Here is a 20,995-nt window from a genome sequence, read left to right as displayed (position 1 = left end):
ACATATGTATCTTCTCTTTAAAAACATGCACGCAAACATGAGTTCAAATAGTTCAAATTTAGAATTGCAAGACTTTTACCTAATTCTTTGATTTTATAGTTGTATCACTTTTCTCTTATGCTGAAAATTTTAGTCCCTGTTGACATTCATTTGCATTATCTTACATTTAATAGTTCCAGAATAATAATTAACAATCGTATTACTAATAATATGATTACTTCGAACAGTTTAAGATGTCTTGGTAGTTCTTAGGATATATCCCATGAGGGAAATATCTGTGATATATGTTTCTTAGGAAGAGATAGTCAAATTATGTATTTTTTAAAAATTAATTTTTATTGGAGTGTAGTTGATTTTCAGTGTTGTGTTAGTTTCTGCTGTATAGCAAAGTGCAAATTATTGTATTTTAAGTCACTTGAACAGTTGTCTGTGTGGTTAAACCACAAAATTGATGAAGTTGGGTTGATTCATTTGATTTTAGTTTTAGGGATTTTTAAAAATACAATTTTGTTTTCTAAGTATATAAAACATTTTCATGGTTTCAAAGTTATGAGACTGATGCCTACTGGGCTAATGAGGTATCTTATGTTTCAAAGTTAAATCTACAGAACAGGTTACATTCAGGAAAGTCTACCTTTTATCTCTGGATCGCTCTATTTTTTTCCCTATAGGTAACCTAAAAACTAAATTATTGGATTATCCCGCTACTTTAAAATATATATACACAACTATTTGCAGGTGACATGATACTATATATAGAAAACCCTAAAGACTCCACCAGAAAAACTTTTAGACTAATAAATGAATTCAGTAAAGTTGCAGGCTGTGAGATTAATATACAGAAATCTGTGGCATTTCTATACACTAATAATGATCTATCAGAAAGAGAAATCTATTTACAGCAGCCTCACAAAGAATAAAATACATAGAAATAAATTTAGCCAGGGAGGTGAAAGACCTGTACCCTGAAAACTGTAAGACACTGATGAAAGGGATTGAAGATGACACAAATAAATGGAAAGATATACCGTACTCATGGATTGAAAGACTTAGGATTGTTAAAATACCCATGCTACCCAAAGCAACCTACAGATTTGTTGATTCTTTCAGAATTTCTACATAGACAATCATGTCATCTCTGAACAGACACTTATTTCTTCCTTCTCAATCTGTATACTTTTTATGTCCTTTTCTTGTCTTATTGCATTAGCTAGGACTTCCATTATGATGGTGAAAAGGAATGGTGAGAGGGGACGTCCTTGTTTTGTTCCTGAGGTTAGCAAGAAAGTTTCTCACCATTAATTATGATATTAACTGTAGGTTTTGTATAGATGTTCTTTATCAAGTTGAGGACGTTCTCCTCTGTTTCTAGTTTGTTAAGAATTTTGATCATGAATGAGTGTTGGATTTTGTCAAATACTTTTTCTTTGTCTATTGATATGATCATGTCTTTTTTTTCTTTTTTAGTCTGTTGATGTGATGAATTACCTGAATTGACTTTTGAATGTTGAACCACCCTTGCATATCTGGTATAAATCCCACTTGGTTGTGGTGTATAATTATTTTTATATATTGTTGGATTTCATTTGCTTATATTTTGCTAATGTGTTCAGGAGTTTTGCATCAATGCCCATGAGAGATCTTGGTCCTTTTTTTTTTTCTTGTAGTGTCTTCATCTAGTTTTGGTATTAGATATTTAGGTATTAATGCTGGCCTCAGAATAATTCTGTAAATATTCCCTCTGCTTCTGTCTTCTGGAAAAGACTATAGAGAATTGGTATAAGTTGTTTCTTAAATGTTTGATAGAATTCTTACATGAACCCATGTGGACCTGGTGCTTTATGTTTTGAAAGGTTATTAATTATCGATTCAATTTCTTTAGTAGATATAAGTCTGTTCAGATTGTCTATTCTTGATGTGTGAGTTTTGGCAGATTGTGTCTCTCAAGTAACTAGTCCATTTCATCTAGGTTATCAAATTTGTGGGCATAGCATTATTCATAGTATTCCTTTATTATCCTTTAAATGTCCTTGGAATCTGTAGTGATGTCTCTTCTTTTGTTTCTGATATTGGTAATTTTTGTTTTCTCTCTTTTTTTCTTAGTTAACCTGCGTAGAAGCTTGATCTTTTCAAAGAACTGGCTTTTGGTTTTGTTGGTTTTTCTCTGTTGATTTCCTGTTTTCAGTTTCATTGATTTCTGCTCTAATTTTTGTTATTTTTCTTCAGCTTACTTTAGATTTCAGTTGCTCTTCTTTTTCAAGTTTTCTAAGGTGGAAACTTAGATTATTGATTTTAGAGCTTTCTTCATTTCTACTATATGGATTCAGTACTGTAAAATTTTCTCTAAACACTGCTTTCACTGCATCCCACAAATTTTCATAAATTGTATTTTATTTTCATTTAGTTTGAAATATTTTAAAATTTCTCTTGAGATTTCTTCTTTGACCCATGTGTTAAGTAGAAGTGTGTTGATTAATCTTCATATATTTTGGGATTATCCAGCTATCTTTCCATTATTAATTTCCAGTTTAATTCCATTGTGATCTGAGATTAGACATTATATGATTTTTGTTCTTTTAAAAGTGTGTTTTATGGTCCATAAAATGGTCCAGAATGTTCCGTGTGAGCTTGAGAAGAATGTGTTTTCTACTGTCATCAGATGAAGTAGTCTGTCGATGTGAGTTATATCCAGGAGATTGAAGGTGCTTTTGATTTCAACTGTGTTCTTGCTAATTTTCTCCCTGCTGGATCTGTACATTTCTGATAGAGGGGTGTTAAAGTCTCCAAATGTATTAGTGGATCAGGTATATCTCCTTGCAGTAATATCAGTTTTTACTTCATATATTTTGACACTGTTGTTAGGTGCATATATGCTAAGGATTGTTATGTCTTTTTGAAGAATTGTCCCCTTTATCATGTAATGCCCTTTTGTCCTTGCTAACTTTCCTTATTCTGAAGTCTGCCTGTCTGAAATTAACATATCTACTCCCACTCTCTTTAGCATAGTATATCTTTCTCCGTCCCCTTCCTTTTAATTTATATGTGTCTTTATTTTTATAGTTGGTTTCTCATAGACAACGTATAGCTAGCTGGGTCTTGTTTTTTGATCCACTCTGACAATCTGTGTTTTAATTGGTGTGTTTAGTCTATTGATGTTTAAAGTAATTATTGATACAGTTGTATTAATATCTACTGTAATTGTTACTGTTTTCTATTTGTTATACCATTGTTCTTTGTTCCTATTTTTTGTCTTCCACTGTTTTTGTGCCTTTTATGGTTTGAATTGAGCATTTTATACTATTACATGTTCTCTCCTTTCTTAACATATCAATTATACTTGTTATTTTTACTTTTTTAGTGGTTGCCCTAGAGTTTGCAATTACATTTACGATTAATTCAAGTCTACTTTCAAATAATACTATAGCACTTCACAGGTAGTCCAAGTACCTTATAATAACAAAATATTCCTAATTCTTTGCTCTGGAATATCTTAAGTGGTATCAGGATTTTCTGCTCTTGAAAGGTTTGGTAGAATTCCCATGTGAAACCACCTGAGTCTGGTACTATTTTATGAAGAAGTTCTGTAAGTAATTTATTTTTCCAGTGGAAATTAGTAGACTTTTAACTTTAAGTCAGTTTTGTTAATTTTTTTTCTAGAATATTATGTACTTTGTCTAGGTTTTTAAACTAGTTTGCATAGAGTTGTGCAAAGAAATCACGTTTTTCTGTTTTCTCTGTTCTAATGGCTACTTTCACATTGTCATATAGGATTTTGAATACTTGTGCGTTTTCCCTTCTTTCTTCATTAGCTTAGTCAGTGGTTTATTTGCATCAGCTTTTGGATTTATATATTAGTTCTTTCTCTTTTCAACACATTTATTTCTCTTTATTAATTCCCTCCTTGGTTTATTGTATTCCTTTTCTTTTTTGAATTGGTGGAATATTTATTTATTTATTTTCATATACACACACATATTTAATGCTATAAGCATTTTTCTGATAACTGCTTTAGCTGAATTCCATGGATCTCATATATCATGCTTTCATTGTCATTATTTTTAAGGAATTCTCATCTTTAGGTTTGTATTTCACCTGTGGTCCAATAATTGCTTAATGGCATGTTTAAAATTTTTCAGATTGAAGAGCCTTTTGTTTGTTTTATATGTGTATTCTTTTGATTTTTTAAAAAATAACTTCTATATTATTGCATTTTGTATTTCTTTTTCTCAGATTTGATAAGATTTTCTTTGTGGCCTAAGATATGGTCCGTTTTTCTGAATTTTCTGTATATGCTTAAAAAGAAGGTATATTTTCTATTTTTTGGCTTTCAGGTTCTAAAGTATATCTGAAACATCTGTTGTTTTGATCTCCTGTAGTTTTCATATCTTTGTCTACTTGATCTATCTTGGTTTGAGAATGTCTTTTAAAGTATCTTGTTAGTAGTATGCTTCTGTCTAGTTCACTCCCCATCTCCTGTAGCTGTGCTCTTCATTGCTGTATAAATCGGTACGTAGATACAGAAATATTAATAATTGTTCTCTCTTCATTGTAATTTTTAAAATATGGTGCTTGGAGATGACCTGATTTTTGTTATCTGTTGACTGTTTTTTGAAGTTTATAATCTTATTTGTTTTTTTGTGACTCTGCTTATTCTGAGATGAGCTAGTATAATTTTTGTGACCACCTCATAAAAGAAAATCTCTGATAACCCTATTAGGGGATTTTTCTTCAGTATAGTATAAACAAAATAAACTACAGTTTCCTTAGTGTAGATCTAAGTTTCTTTACCGTCTGTGTTTCTGTAGTGTTGAAAGGATCTGAAATTGCACATCTGTGAATCATTTTAAAATTTCAAAATGTCAGTTATATCTGTCCTAAAAGCTATATACTGAGCTCAGTTGTTGGGCTAATATTCAGACCAAAAAGCCACAATAAGCATTGTTCATTATTTAAAAGTTTTTAGCCTTAATCAGAAGTGTCCAGTTGAAAAGTTTTGAAAACATTAAGGTGAGAACCATAATCTTTTAAAAATTAATAATAGCTTTTTGAATTGTTAATAGCTTTGATATAATATGTGATAGTAAATGACAGAAGAAAACTTTGGATTAACATTAACTTTAACTCGAGCTGCTGAGAGAAGGGTTTGACGTGCTTTCTCAAGAATGTAAACAGCAGCAAAACAAAGACAGAATTGAAACCAAGGATTGAGCAGCAAGTGTGAAAGCCGGTAGTGACTTTAAGACTTTTACAGGTATTAGAGCTAGTCAGACACTAAGCCTTGGGCCCATCTGTGAAGAGAGAACTGGTGACTTGGAAGATGGAGTTGAAGAGTTTATCCAGAATGCAGCACATAAAAACGTTATAGAAAACATTGAAGAGGTTCACAAATGTGGAGGAAAAACTTAGAAAACCTAATGTACATCTAATTGGAATCCCAGGAAAAAAATAGAAAATGGGAAAGGCAATATTGAAAGAAATAGTGGCTGAGAATTTTCCATTATTGATGAGATATAAGCCTGCAGAAAGCACAATACATATCAAGTAGATATTATATCATAACTGCAAAACATGAGAGGCATAGAGAGAATATTGGAAAACCCAGAGATAAAAGTCAGATCTTTCTACAAAGGAATGATAGACTGATACCATCAGTAACAATAATGGAAGCCAAAATACAGTGGAATGATATTTTCAAAGCTGAAGTGAATGTATGAACCCATAGTTATGAGCCCAGCAAAACTGCTTTTCAAGAATGAGGAAATAATAAAGAAGCTTTCTGGTAAAATTGAGAGTGTTGACTACCAGGAGACCTTCATTACTCAGAGAATGTCTAAAAGGATATACATCAGGATGATGGAAAATGACCTTAGAAGGAAGGTCCAAAATGCAACAGTAAAGGTGAACAGAGAAAACGTTTACTAGGTCGGAAAGTGTCTTTTTTTAATGGCCTATTGCAGTTGTCAGAAGTGTGGCATTGTACTCTGAGGAGGTGAAGTGTAGTACCAAAGGTATAGTATGTTACTTTGAACTCCCCAGAATCCATTCAGTTGTTTTCATTTTGAAGCTGCATTTTGGTTTGGGGAGTTGACCCCAGATTCACTGCTAGACACTCATTAGTCTAGTCTAGTCATAATAATCCCATTCTCCTTGCTAATTCTGTTGATTCAGGAACCAGGCCTAATTCATTTAGCCTGTGGCTACTATCTTGCCATCAGTTATTGATTCAGATGTGGCCATGTGACTGAAGTTGGCCTACTCAGACTGAAAGAAAAAATTCTTATTTTGTGATTGGAGAGAGGCACACACTGGGTGAACCTAGATTGCTTGTCATCGTGGTAAAAGAAATATGCCTTAATGTGAAGTCAACAGTAGGAATAGCAGAGCTGTAAGAAAGGAAAAAAACAACAAGAAAATTTGGTCTCCAGTGATTTCACTGTGTTACTACATCACCCAGCCCTGAAGTTTACCCTATTTCTAGACTTCATTTTATGTGAGATTGTAATTTAAATTTATATAGCTTATAAGATTATAGTTTCTTATTTAAATTCTACCCCAAACTCCCCACCCCCCGCAAAACAAGTTCATTAATGCAAGAATAATTTCAGTTCTATACTAGGAGAGGTGGAAGCTATATGCTCTATGCTGCTCTGGCAGGACTAGGTTAATTTTAGTTATCACATTTTATTGAAGCAACATTGGCAAATTAGTGTGCCCAGAGAAGATGACAGAGCAGTGAGGGGTATGAAAATTGTGAAATATTTATGTATGATCAGTGTGTAGAGTATCTTTGGCCTGATATAAGAAGATATTGAAGAGATTTAGTGACAGTGTTGAAATATTTAAATAGCTATCGTGGAAGAATTATTAGATTTGTTTTGCACGATTCTAGAGGTCAGAACTAGTTCCAATCAATAGAAATTCTGAAGAGGTATAAAAGAGTTGTGATCAGTATAAGAAATAATTTTCTAATATTTAGAACTTTCTGAAAATGGGAGCAAAGAATGCAACATTGGAGAGCTATCAGTGGAGACCTTGGGAGTAAATCTTTTTTTCTGTGAAATTATTCTATTAGAGGACTTCTATAACTGTACAATATTTAGGAAAAACATTTCAGCATGGGGTAGGAAATTGAATTATATTACTTCAAAGACCCCTAACATTTTATTATTATGGTTGCTAATCCAGTTAATATTGGTTTTCAATTCTTTTTGCTTCAACACTTCTTTTTAGATCGTATTCTTGGTAATGCCTCCTTACTATCTAAAAATAAAATTTATAATAAATATAATCTGTCCATACATATAATGTTTAAGAAATAAATGTGAATGTAATATAAAGTAGAAATAAAGTGAAAGTAAAGTTCACAATTATTTATTGCATTGCTGAAATGTAAGAGACATTTAAAACCAAACATTTTTCCTAAGTTAGGCATAGACTTATTTGGCAGCAAAACCTGATTTTAATTGATATGAAGCTTATTATACAGTCTTTACCCAGTTGGTGAATTCATATGTTTTGCTGCAAAAATATCAGTATATTTGATTATAGGTTGCTGCTCCAGACCCTACTGGCATTGTTACTTAATATATTTTGAAATCCAAATAATTCTGAATTCATAAAATATCCCATGGGTACTGGCTAAAATATTGTGGTTCTTTAACAAGTACTTGAACATGTACATGTTCCAGAATGATTAATTTAGAATACATAATGATCATATGGTTGTACCTCTAATTAATATGTTTGCATATAAGAGCAGTAAGATGATAGTCCATTCTATTCAAGAAATTACAGGAAGGTGAAAGAGCAGACCATGCTCTACTACATGGGACAAGTAATACCAGACCCTTTATATTTGAATATGATCAGAGAAAGAGGGAAATAATTTTATTTTACAAGGAATAACATGCCTAAACAAGTTATACACTACTGAAGTGGAAAAATGAGGAAATACAACATTTTAAAAAATGATCTAAGCCTTAGGTGTTATCAAAATAATTTCCTCTATTATGATTTGAGGTGGGATAGTGACAAAGTATTAGGAAAAAACATATCTCCTAACTTGAAATTCCACCACATATTGAAGCCTGCATTCAATCTCTAGTACTTAATAATAGAAGTTATATGTGATCTCTGGGGGCAGTATTAGAGTCATATTGGAAAACAATAGGTAATACAAAAATTATATAATTTCAATATGTAGGGTAAATATTATGAAATACATAAATTATTAATGAAATTTATTGAGATTATTATATCTGTTTCTAAATCTGTTAAAAATATTCTGTTACAAACTTGCAGATTATTTTGTTTTCCAGTACCAGAATTACTGCTCTGAAACCCTTTTCAACTACATTTGTAGTTGGTATTACAACTACATATAGACAAATGTAGTCTGATACCTTATAGACAGAAAAACCCAGAATATATTATTCAGTAATTTGAAGATAACTTTCTATGAAAATTTTTTGATATAGCACATACTAATGTATATTTATAGTGGGTGTAATCTACAGAACATTCAAAAGTTACCTGGGATATAGAATAGCTCTTCATAGATACTCCACAAAATGGGTTTTAAGAATAAAAATAGATTGTGTTCCTTTTTCTCCTTTGTCTTATGTACAAATAGGAGTGCATTTCTTTTTTCTTTCTCTTTTTTTGACCTTTTACCGTTTTGTCATGGCTGATACAATTATATAATCTTTTAATGATATTTGTCAGCCTCTGTTGTCGTACCAGCAACTATATATGTCGTTTAGCAGTAATACTTACAACATGACTTCATACCTAAATAAGTAAAATTTAGGAGCAGTTATATGCTAGAGTTCTTTAAAAAGAAGACAAAGAGAAATTAATTTGTGTTTTAAGCAGCCAAATTTTATGTCTGGTAATGCCCAGAAAGAACTCTCAGCACTTAATGTCCTTGTGTGTTAGTGTCTTTCATAGTCAGGATTTAGTGTTAATAAAAGTTAGACATGGTGGGGGGAAGATAACAATTCCATGACACTGGTTATTTTCTTACCACCTAGTAAAATGTGGTTTAGAGTCTTCATCTTATGTAACAGGATATTTAATTAAATTTTACGAGCTGAATCACTGTTGTCCTGCTTTGTCTATAGGCTACTGTTATACCTGGAATAAAATGTAAAACTTTTTGGTTTTTAGCTGAAATGTAAAGGTAACTTTTCTAACTATTTTAGTTACCATTTTGGTTTCATCAAAATAGGGAAAATCTCCCCTTTTAAAGCATTTATAAAATTATTAGATGAGTTTGGATTTATCTTTAGCTGTAGGTAAATGCTTTTACGTTAGTATATGACAAGTCTTAGATCAGCAATTATATTTGAGAATCTACTGTGAACGGTGTAACCTTTTTAAGTCATTTTAAAATAGTCACTTACAATTCCTCCAGTTGTACTTTATCCGTTTTAAACTTTACCCCTGTAATTTTCACGTAGAAACTGAGTATGTAGTATACTACCAAATGCTTATTATTCAATTTTCGTTGTATCTTTTAAAATCTTAGTTACTTCAAACATTTACCAAGTTGCCGTTCTTTAGTAAAACAGATAATAGTACAGTCTTTTCATCGTGATACTCTAGAACGTGTTACTTCCTCTACTTACTGGATGCGTGATTATTTGCAAGACTGATTCTCTAATAAAACAAAGATGAAGTTAGAAATATTCTGTATTATAGTAACTACCTCATGTAGTTTTTATAAATATAATAACCCATGTGTATGTATGTACTTTTTAGAAAGAATCTTCAAGAGGGAGACATAGGGAAAAGGAAGACATAAAAATCACTAAGGAGAGAACTCCAGAAAGTGAAGAAGAAAATGTAGAATGGGAAACTAATAGAGATGGTGAGTTTCAAAAAATCTTTGTTTATATAGTCAATTTATTGATTATTCACTTTGTAGACTTCCTGTGGGCTTCAAAACACTTTCCAGCTATAGTTTCAGAATTGTCTAATTGACTTGTGTCTATCTTACTGAGCTATAAGGCAGAAAATGGCATATAGTAGCAGAACAAAAGCAAAGAAAGCTATTCTCCCTAGAACTTACTGTACAGCATCACAGTCCTTTGGAATTTTATTACATTTGTAAATTTTTAAGTTCCTCAGTACCAAGATTTAAAAGAATCTAAATTTATGTTTATTGTTTTGCATAAAATATTAAAAGTGAGATTCTTCTTAAAGACATAGGAAAATTATTTCTAAAACATTGTTGGATTTCATCTTTCAAGAAATTGAAATCAGATGATAATTGAGACCTGGAATTTGTTCGTAAGAAATTAGCAAAATTATTTTTGAGTCATTGTCTTTAACAAGTAAGCATTTACTTTCCACACCATGAATGTTCTCTCTTCTCTACTTCTGTGATCTGGTATGTGAGCACTGTAGCCTCACACTACCAAATACAGAGAAGGGGAACTCACATTTGTTGAATGTGTTGGGTGTACTGGGCATTTTAATATAACATATAATTACCTCATTAAATCAGTAGCTTTGTTACTCTGCTTATAGATGACAAAACTAAAGAGTTTAAGGATGTAAGCAGCTTCCTCATCAGATAGCTGAAAACTTAAACCAGGGGCTAGAAAATTATAGCTGTGGGCCTGCCACCAGTTTTTGCAATAAAGTTTTATTGGAGAACAGCCATGTCTGTTGGTTACATATTTTCTGTGGCTGCTTTTGAGCTACAATAGATGAATTGAGTACCATGACAGCCAAGAGCCTGCAAGCCTAAAATGTTTACTACTATATTTAAGAACTATCTCTGAAAACTTACTAATACTTGAAAAGTACCTTAAATGGCTGTCCAGTAATTTGAACATCAGTACTTTTTAAGGAAATCCATTCCATCTTTATACAGTATTGTCTGTTAAAACGTTGCTTCTAAGAACAAGTAGGAAACTTCTCTATGATTACTTCATGGGACTTCATAAATAAATCTAATACCTCCTACAAAATAGCAGTAAATAAAATATTACAAGCCTTAACTGTTCAAGGATGAATGGCTAACTTTTCCTAAATTCTAAGGGATTAACTCTTAACACACTCAACATTTTTTTTTCATCTTAATTATTTTTGTATAAAATACATTCCAAAATATATTGGCTGCTTATTTTTCAAAATAGAAACTTCTATTCCCATTACAATAATGCATGCTAATTGTTGAACATTTCAAAGGTTCAGAAAAGCCTAAGTTAGTTTGCTCCTTTTCTTTATAGTAGCTCTTTCAAACCCTCTCCTTAAATCTCAAACCTTCCAGCCCCGCCTCTCACTGTTGTGGTCTCTCCCGTTGTGGAGCACAGGCTCCGGACGCGCAGGCTCAGCGGCCACGGCTCACGGGCCCAGCCGCTCCGCGGGCATGTGGGATCTTCCCAGACCGGGGCACGAACCCGTGTCCCCTGCATTGGCAGGCGGACTCTCAACCACTGCGCCACCAGGGAAGTCTTCTTTATCCACAGACTCTTTTCAACTTCCTGCCACCACACCTATAAACTAGTCTTTCATTCACATCTAAACTTTTTCACTTCCCTCTTTTTCTTTACAAGGGGCCTCCCTCCTGCTGCATAAAGTTATATTCCCCTGATTTCCTCCCACCTCTGCAGTCTTGTTCATTTATTTTGCCTTGTCTTTTACAGCTTTAACATCCATCTTGGCACATTTTCTCTTTTCCCCATATTATTTAGAGCCATCACCCTGCTTATTCCCACTTTACAACCAAATTCTACTTTTTCCCATCATATTTATTCAGTCTTCTGACGCTTGTCTTCACTAAAACTGTTCTTTAAGGTCACAATAACCTCCTCTTTGCTGAATAAAAGGAGACATACTTGTCTCCTTCTTCTATAACCTTTCTGCAGCATGTGACACATCCCAGAGGCTCTGTCTTCTTGAAACACTTTCCCCTTGGCTTCCATCTATCATTTGTCAGGTTTTCTGTTCTCCTGTTGAAGCCCTTTGGTCTTACATAGAGGCTCCTTGTATGCTGTCTATCCCTTAAATGTTGATTCCCAAGGCTTCGCTCAGACTATCATCTTTAAAAAACGAAAGTGATTTTACTACAAGAGGCTTTTATATGTGAAATTCTTTTAAAAGGTAAGTAAATGTCTCTTATAGTAGTTTTACATACAGAATACATTGCTGTTTCTTACTCTTTCTCTTGAGGTTCTGATTGTTGTGTATCTCTGTGGTTTTTCTGTTTTAAGGAATATTGAAGCATGGAGTTAGACTGAGCTCATTTAATATATTTACCTTCTGCATTTTCAGTCTAAAGTGAATAGCAATTTTAGCTAGACTCAGAAGAAGTCGATCTGTATGAGTAATTGTCAAACTTTTAGGTCTCAGGACACTTTTCACTCTTTTTATAGACCCCAAAGAACTTTTGTTTTGTGGATTATCTGTTTCAGTAGTCTCCATATTAGAAGTTGGTTCTGAGAACATTTTAAAATATTTATTAATTTATTTAACAATGACAGCAGTAAACCTAACAAATACTTTTATGGAAAATAGCTGTGCTTTGCAAAGCAAAAATAGAAATTGGAGGAGGTGGCAATGTTTTACATGTTTTTGCACATTTTGGGGTTTTTTTTTGGCTACACCGCTAGGCTTGTGGGATCAGTTCCCCAACCAGGGATTAAACCTGGGCCACAGCAGGAACGTGCCGAATCCTAACCACAAGACCACCAGGAAACTCCCTGAAAATCTTTTTAACTTCTTAAAGTGAACTCTTAACTGGCTTAATGAAAGACCTCTAGATTTTCATATCTGCTTCTGCATTCAATCTGTTACTGATATCACATATCATGTGACTTCTGGAAAACTCCACTATATACTCAAGAGAGAGTGAGTAAACCAGGCAAATAATGTAGTATTATAGAAATAATTTTGATCTTCTGGAACTCTAGAAATTGTCTTGGGAATCCTTAGGAGTCCTCAGACTACTCTTTGAGAACCACTTGTCTCTAGAAGCAGCTTCTAAAATTTTTAGTTGTTTCCCCTTTACCAAGACTTCTTTTTTTCTCATTTTCCATTTTTCTCTCCAGATGAAATCATGCCCCCAGGGCATCATTAACATCTATGTATTAATGACTCCAATATCTGGAGCTCTTAATTGAGGCATCTACCAACTGGATACCTCCATCTGAGTCCCATATCTTAAGGGCACCACTTTCTTACTGGTTTCCCAAAAGCCTGAGAGTCATTGTTTCGTTGTTTTTTTTTTTAATTATCTACTTTATACATATTAGTGTGTATATGTCAATCCCAGTCTCCCAATTCATCCCATCCCCACTTTCCCCCCTTGGTGTCCATACGTTTGTCTCTACATCTGTGTCTCTATTTCTTCTTGCAAACCGGTTCATCTGTACCATTTTTCTAGATCCCACATATAAGCGTTAATATATTTTTTTAATATTTGTTTTTCTCTTTCTGACTTACTTCACTCTGTATGACAGTCTCTAGGTCCATCCACATCCCTACAAATGACCCAATTTCATTCCTTTTTATGGCTGAGTAATATTCCATTGTATATATGTTTATCCATTCATCTATCGATGGGCATTTAGGTTGCTTCCATGACCTGGCTATTGTAAATAGTGCTGCAGTGAACACTGGGGTGCATGTGTCTTTTTGAATTATGGTTTATCCATTCATCTGTCTCGTTTATCCATTCATCTGATGATGGTCATTTAGTTTGCTTCCATGACCTGGCTATTGTAAATAGTGCTGCAGTGAACACTGGGGTGCATGTGTCTTTTTGAATTATGGTTTTCTCTGGGTATATGCCCAGTAGCTGGATCATATGGTAATTCTATTTTTAGTTTTTTAAGGAAGCTCCATACTGTTCTCCATAGTGGCTGTATCAATTTATATTCCCACCAGCAGTGCAAGAGAGTTCCCTTTTCTGAGAGACATTGTTGATACTACTTTTTCCCCTCAACCCAGACATTTATGGAATTCTGAACATTTCTATCTACTGAATGTCTTTCAGAACCATCTGTTTCTCTAAATTACTACTAATATTCTAGTTCTTAAGATATTTGTTGCCTATAAATATATTTTATTAAATAACCTTCTAACCTCATGCCTTGAGATTAGCCTTGTCTCCTAAATCATTCTTCACTTAAAGGCAGAATACGCTTCACAAAAATTTTTTTTACTGAAGTATAATAATATGTTCAGAAGAGTGCATGATTCATGTGTACAACTTACTGAATTTTCATGAACAGAACAGCCTTGTATAACCAGCACCCATAAATAAATAGAAAATTATTAGTATCCCATAAGCCCCCTTGTACTCCCTTTCCAGTTACTGCCTCCCAGCCCCCATCTCCCAAAGATAACTGCTGTCCTGATTTTCTGCCACCATGGATTAATTTTGTCTGTTTTTGAGCTCTATATAAATAGAACCTATAGCATGTACTCTTTTTGTGCTTAGCTTCTTTTTATTTTTTAATAAATTTATTTATTTAATTTTTGGCTGCGTTGGATCTCTGTTGCAGTGCGCGGGCTTTCTCTAGTTGCGGCGAGCGGGGACTACTTTGCGGCGCGCAGGCTTCTCATCGCGGTGGTTTCTCTTGTTGCGGAGCACAGGCTCCAGGCGCGTGGGCTTCAGCAGTTGTGGCTCGTGGGCTCTAGAGCACAGGCTCAGTAGTTGTGGCGCACGGGCGTAGTTGCTCTGCTGCATGTGGGATCTTCCCGGACCAGGGCTCGAACCCGTGTCCCCTGCATTGCCAAGTGGATTCTTAACCACTGCACCACCAGGGAAGTCCCTGCTTAGCTTCTTTTGCTTACAGTATGTCTGTGAGATTATTGCGTATGGTTATAGTTCATTAATTCTTACTGGTATATAGTATTTCACTGAATGTACCATAATTTATTCATTCTGTGGATAAACATTTGAGTAATTTCTAGTTTGGGGCTGTTATGAATAAGTTGCTATTACTATTCCTAATCAGATCTTTGGTAAACATGTACCCATTTCCCTTGAGTTTATGCTTGGGAGTAGGATTGCTGGGCCATGGAGTTTTCATATGTTCATCTTTAGTGGATAATGTCAAGTCAAAAATGATTCTCCTTTCTCTGTTGTTTTTTGCCTTTCTCATCTTAGCCATTCTGGAGGTGTGTGGTAGTATCGTTTTGTGGATTTAGTGTGCATTTCCCTAATGAGTAATGAAATTGAGAACTTTTTCACATTTTTGGCCATTGTACAACCTGTTTTATAAATTCTACTCTCGACTTTTGCCTACTGTTTTATTGTGTTACTGTTTTTTTTAATTGAATATTCTTTATATATTCTGAATATGAGATCTTCATCAGATATATGTATTGCAAATACCTCTCTCATTCTCTGAGTTAGAGTGAGCTTTTAAAAGAATAAATTGGTTCATTTCATTCCCCTATTTAAAATTCTCTGATTTCCCATTGCCTTGAGGGTCAAGTACAAATTCTTTTGTACCTACAAAACTTTTCATTATCCGATTGCTTTCTGTGTTTCCAGCTCCCCACTCCCAAGTCTTTGTTTTTATTTGGTTCCCTAAATTTATCATATTTTTTACCATAAGGACCAGTGCAGTAATATAAAAAGCAAAAGTATCATTTCAGTAGAGGAGAAAATGAATGAACATATTTTGGCAATCTTGGTGGTATGTACATCCTCCTAAAATAAAGCATAAAATCCAGAAGCTGTAAAAGATTTGATTATATGAGGATTCAAAATTTTTTGTGAAACTAAACACGCAAGTGATCTATTAAAAATAGATCACTGTAAGAAAGTATTTGACATGTGTAATGTGTAACCATATAATAAAAGCACTGTATAAACCTATATTGAAATTCCACAAATATATAAGAAAAAGATAGTCCAGTTGGAAAATAGGGAAGAGAAACAAAAATTGGTTACGAAATTCATAGAGGAAATAGAAATGGACAGTAAATGCTCAGCCTTACTACAGGGAAATGCCAGTGGAAATAGAAATAGCATTCTTCACCCATCAGATTGGCAGAAATGAAAACTACTAGTATTATCAAGTGGAAGTTTACATTGGTAAAGCTATTTTGGAGTATAATTCGGCAATATTAAAAATAAAAATCATACTTACCTTTGTCCAGCAAATCTAGTTTGTTCTAAAAAAAATACTTGCTCCTGTAAACTAAGGTAGGTATCAAGATGTTCATTGAAGTCTTGTTTATAATAGCAAACTATTGAAAACAAAGTAAATGTCAGAAGGAAAATGGTTAAACTATGATATGTTCATATCATGAAATGCTTTGCAGATGTTAAAATGAAGATGTTTTACCTTTGTGTATGACATGGAAAAACCTTTCTATGGGGCAATGTGTGTAGAAGAGTATAAATATAAAGCCTTATTTTTATATCTGTTGAATATGATTACTTGCATACGGTAGATTGCTGGAAGTAAATTTGTCATATTAAAGGGTATGAATTCTTAAAGCTTTTACCTATACTGCCAAATTATTTTCCAGGCTAGAAATATTAGTTTACATTGCTACATCCAAAGAATGAACATGCCTGTTATCTGTGCCTTTGCCAGTACCAAATATTATAATTAGGGAAAAAATGGCTCTTTAATACATGAAAAAGGCTTATTTATATATCATTTGTGTTTCTTTTTGTGTTTATATCTGTTCATGTCCTTTGCCCATTCTTTTAATTAGTAAGAGTTCTTTATATATAAAGAATGTCAACATTATGTACTAGATGTATTTTTGTTACATATTCTTAAAAAATCTCTGCCTGTTAAATGTGCCATTCTAATTATATTTAATATTTTCCTGATGACTTATAACAGCTGATTCATATAGATGATTCTAAGGTAATTGTAATGATAACCTTAAGCTGTAAGATACGAGAGACATTTTCTAAACTTATTAAATGGTTTGACTCCTTTTTTAAAATAAAATTTTGTTGGAGTATAGTTGATTTACAATGTTGTGTTAGTTTCAGGTGTACAGCAAAGTGATTGAGTTATACATATACCTATATCCACTTTTTTTTTTTTTAGAATTCTTTTCCTATGTAAGCCATTACAGAGTACTGAGTAGAGTTCCCTGTGCTATACAGCAGGTTATTATTAGTTATCTATTTTATATATAACAGTGTGTATATGTCAGTCCCAATCTCCCAATTTATCCCTCCCCTCCTCAGACTCTGTTTTTGAGTCCTCTCCTAATGTTTTGTGCTTTCTGATTTTTCTTTTGTCAGACTATCAGTTGCATTGTGCCTACTTCATAGCCCATCTCTTATAGATTGGGAAAACATCTTATGTTTGATTATAACAGATATGCGTAAAGTTAGAATAAGTAGTTTCTGAGTAAAGACTTGAGAGCTTTCCCTCTAAGCAAAATATATTAGCTATAGTACCTTGACTTCGACATATATTTTAACTGCTCAGGTCTCTCCCTACCCACACTTCTCCCTTGGTTGAGTGGTTAGGGATTAAAGACTGAAAGCCAATTTGTCATTTTTTTACATGTGTTCTGTATGGGTGATATTCCCAGAGAGCAGTTTTTAGATGAGCAGAACATTATTGATAATACCTTCAGAAACACTGTAAATCATTCTTCTCAATTAATTACCCTTTCCTTTGTTTTACCCTTAGTATGTGGTAATGAAATTTTATCTGTTAATAATTTAAGAACACAACAAACTGGATCATCGAACCCTACTATTCACTGATGTAAAGTGTCTCAACGGAGTGTAAAATCATAACTAGAGATAGCCACTATTCATTTAATTAAATTCAGTATCTTTAATTATTTTGTGTAGTAAAAACTGCATGCCCATAAATATTTAGTAATTGCTTGCTGACTGAAAAGCATGATTTAGTCAGTGTTATGTATTTACTGAGAAATTATCATCATACACCAGTATAAGATGAGTAATCAAGTTTTGTGACACAGATAATAAGATATGTAATTACCCTCTTAGTCCCCAAGCATGAATGGATAGTTTTCATTCTAATGTATTTACCTGTACATGCCAATGATGTCCGTTTGTTTTGTGCTTTAAGCAATCAAGTAGGACTCCTTATCTTTATCGTTTTTTAGTTCTTCATTTTATTTCTCTACCCCAGGTTAGGAAGTGATGATCTTAAGTGCTAAAAGTATAGCTTGAGAAGGCACCTCAGTTTATAATCGGTCAAGCCCAGTGTGTTCATGTGTTAGAATAGAAGTCAGTGAAATTTCCTCCTCCAGGCTTTTGGCATTATTAGCAAATAGGTAGCAGTGCCAGGAGCCTCTGAAAACTACATGTTGTAATGAAATAGTTCTTCACACCACTCTTCCCCCACCCAAACCAACCCTCAGATTCTTTTCCTTGGAAAGGATGAATAGAAATAGATACATGCTATCAGATCCATTGAAGAGATGGACAGTTCTAGTCTAAGAAACTAGTACAAATCACTTATAATGAAAATGTTATAGATCCTTCAGAAATTAGCTCATGTACACATTAGTATTAAAATTACTTAACTTTATTTTTAGATACAAATTAGTTAGGATATTAATTTTTTAAAAAGCAACAAAACTGGAAACAGTATTGCACACCTAATGTGACCTTAATTTAATACTGAGTCTTTAAGAAAATGAAGAAGATAATCATATCATATGCAGCATGAAATATTGAAGGCTTTGGTGCCTTTAATGCTTAGAATTTATAGCTGAGTGTTTTAATTGTATCTTTTTTTTTTTTTTTTTTTTTTTTTTTTGCGGTACGCGGGCCTCTCACTGCTGTGGCCTCTCCCGTTGTGGAGCACAGGCTCCGGACGCGCAGGCTCAGCAGCCATGGCTCACGGGCCCAGCCGCACCGCAGCATGTGGGATCTTCCCAGACCGGGGCACGAACCCGCGTCCCCTGCATCGGCAGGAGGACTCTCAACCACTGCGCCACCAGGGAAGCCCTAATTGTATCTTTTAAAAATTCCGTCTCCTAACCAAAAACCCAAACAGCCCAAAATCACTTCCAGAAAACCCAGGAACCTTAAAAATGTTTGTTTTCATAAAGAAATTAGCCATATTGATTTTAATTCTTTACAGAAACAGTGTATATTTCTTTTATCTTTTTGAAGTATGTTGTTCTTGTTAAAGAATCTACCATTTTAATTTGTATCAAAAATAGTTGAAAATTTTTCTCTAATTTTTGGTATAGATAATTATAGTTTCCGACAAGTAATGGAATTTTTATTTTAAAGATTCTGACAATGGAGATATTAATTATGATTATGTTCATGAGTTGTCATTGGAAATGAAGCGTCAAAAGATACAGAGGGAATTAATGAAGCTGGAACAAGAAAACATGGAGAAAAGAGAAGAAATTATTATTAAAAAGGAGGTATGCTATTTATTGAAATTTGTTAGTAATTAACATCAAAATGAGTACTGATCAGAGAACTCATTAGCTGCTTGCTACATCTTAAGTTGTATTAGGATATCGATACTTCACATATGTTAATTAATCTTCACATTTCTCTATTAGATAAATAGGACATATATTTGTTATTGAATAAACAAAACTGAGTTTCTGTTGCCTGGAGTCACCAGCTAATGTAAAATGGGACTTGAATCTATGTACATCTGGTTTTTAGGCCCATGCTATTTCTAGAATACTTGTTTCTTTTTTAAAGAGTAGAAAGATACAATATATTTGAATATAATTTTTTTTTCTGAGGAGATTTTGAAATTTCATAATTTTAGTTTGCTTTATTGATATTAGTGTTATGTTGGGGCAGTTAGTATTGGTTAACAGCATAGGTTCAGGAGCCAGACTAATATTAATATGTGGTCGCTATCATAACACTTAATACTTCATCTGAAGTTTGGTATAATTTAAAAACACGTGCTTTGTTGTCTGATTATAACAACCATGATTGGAAGAGTTTCTGAATTGAGTTACTGAATTCTTTTGGAAGGTTTCACCAGAAGTGGTTAGATCAAAGTTATCTCCATCACCTTCTCTAAGAAAGTCTAGCAAATCTCCAAAGCGAAAATCAAGCCCTAAGTCGTCATCTTCAACTAGCAAGAAAGACAGGAAGACAACTGCAGTATCCTCTCCCTTGCTGGACCAGCAGAGGTCAGTAGGGTGATAAATAGTGCCAGAATGAAATAGCTTTTTCTGAAGTGATATTCAAAAGAATTACTTGGTAGATTACATAAAGATACTTTTAATACATTCAGTATTTAATGTAAACTTTTTTCTTCTAAGAAAAAAGTGTGAAAAGTTTCCATTTAAAAGAAAATTATAGAGAACAATAAAGCAAAGGTTTGTGTCCCATCTGTATATGCTTCAGAGCTTTTTATTTTTTAAGAATAAACAGCTATATTTCTGGTCCTTCCCTCTTGAATTTGTTGTTTATGATACCTATGCATGTGTGTTTATACTTCCATAATACGTATTATCTTATAATATATAGTATTACTTTCATCTATTTAATCTTAATATAGATACAACTTTTCTTCTGTAACTTTTTCACTTAGCATTTTTTTTACATTTATCTATATCGATGTATGTAGCTGTAGTTCTTTCATATTAGTATTTATGTATTTATCTACTTTTCTTTTGTTGAACGTTTAAGTTGATTTCAGGTTTTAGCTCTTACAGATTATGCACAATGAACATTCTTGTCTCCTTGTGTACATGATCAAGAGATTAAATTCTTTATAGTATGTATGAAGCAGTATGAATATATTATTTAGAATTATTGTAGTAGTCAATTGAAAGAATAAAGATAGAAATAAATTACATTGAGGGGTTGAGAATAAGGCAGGAGATACCTTTTCATTTAATGTCACTGTGGACTATTTAAATTTTATTAAAGGACATACACTAATTGATTATTTAAGAAAAAGGCTAAACTAAAAACCTCTTCCCAATATTTGACCAGTTGGCAAATGTCTATTTGAACCCATAATGAAACTCATAGTTGTCTCCTTCTAGTTTCTAGAGGCTTTAACCCTATTCT

The 20,995-nt window shown here is 33.3% G+C and overlaps 1 protein-coding gene across 3 annotated transcripts in view; it reads left to right on the top strand.

Annotated features, from left to right (window-relative positions):
* The window catches only part of ZC3H13 (zinc finger CCCH-type containing 13), a 91,339-nt gene that overhangs the window by 17,594 nt on the left and 52,750 nt on the right, over nucleotides 1–20,995 (top strand). For all 3 annotated transcript variants that reach the window (XM_082675494.1, XM_082675492.1, XM_082675493.1), the window contains exons 5-7: nucleotides 9,763–9,871; nucleotides 19,229–19,368; nucleotides 19,946–20,106. In XM_082675494.1, coding sequence (XP_082531620.1) covers nucleotides 9,763–9,871; nucleotides 19,229–19,368; nucleotides 19,946–20,106 — 410 coding nt within the window. The remainder of the gene's footprint in view (nucleotides 1–9,762; nucleotides 9,872–19,228; nucleotides 19,369–19,945; nucleotides 20,107–20,995) is intronic.

The sequence above is a fragment of the Grampus griseus genome (assembly GCF_964374135.1).
Source record: "Grampus griseus genome assembly, chromosome: 18".
NCBI lineage: Eukaryota > Metazoa > Chordata > Mammalia > Artiodactyla > Delphinidae > Grampus > Grampus griseus.
Note: the sequence above shows the minus strand (reverse complement) of the source record. Positions and strands in the feature narration are given on the sequence as shown.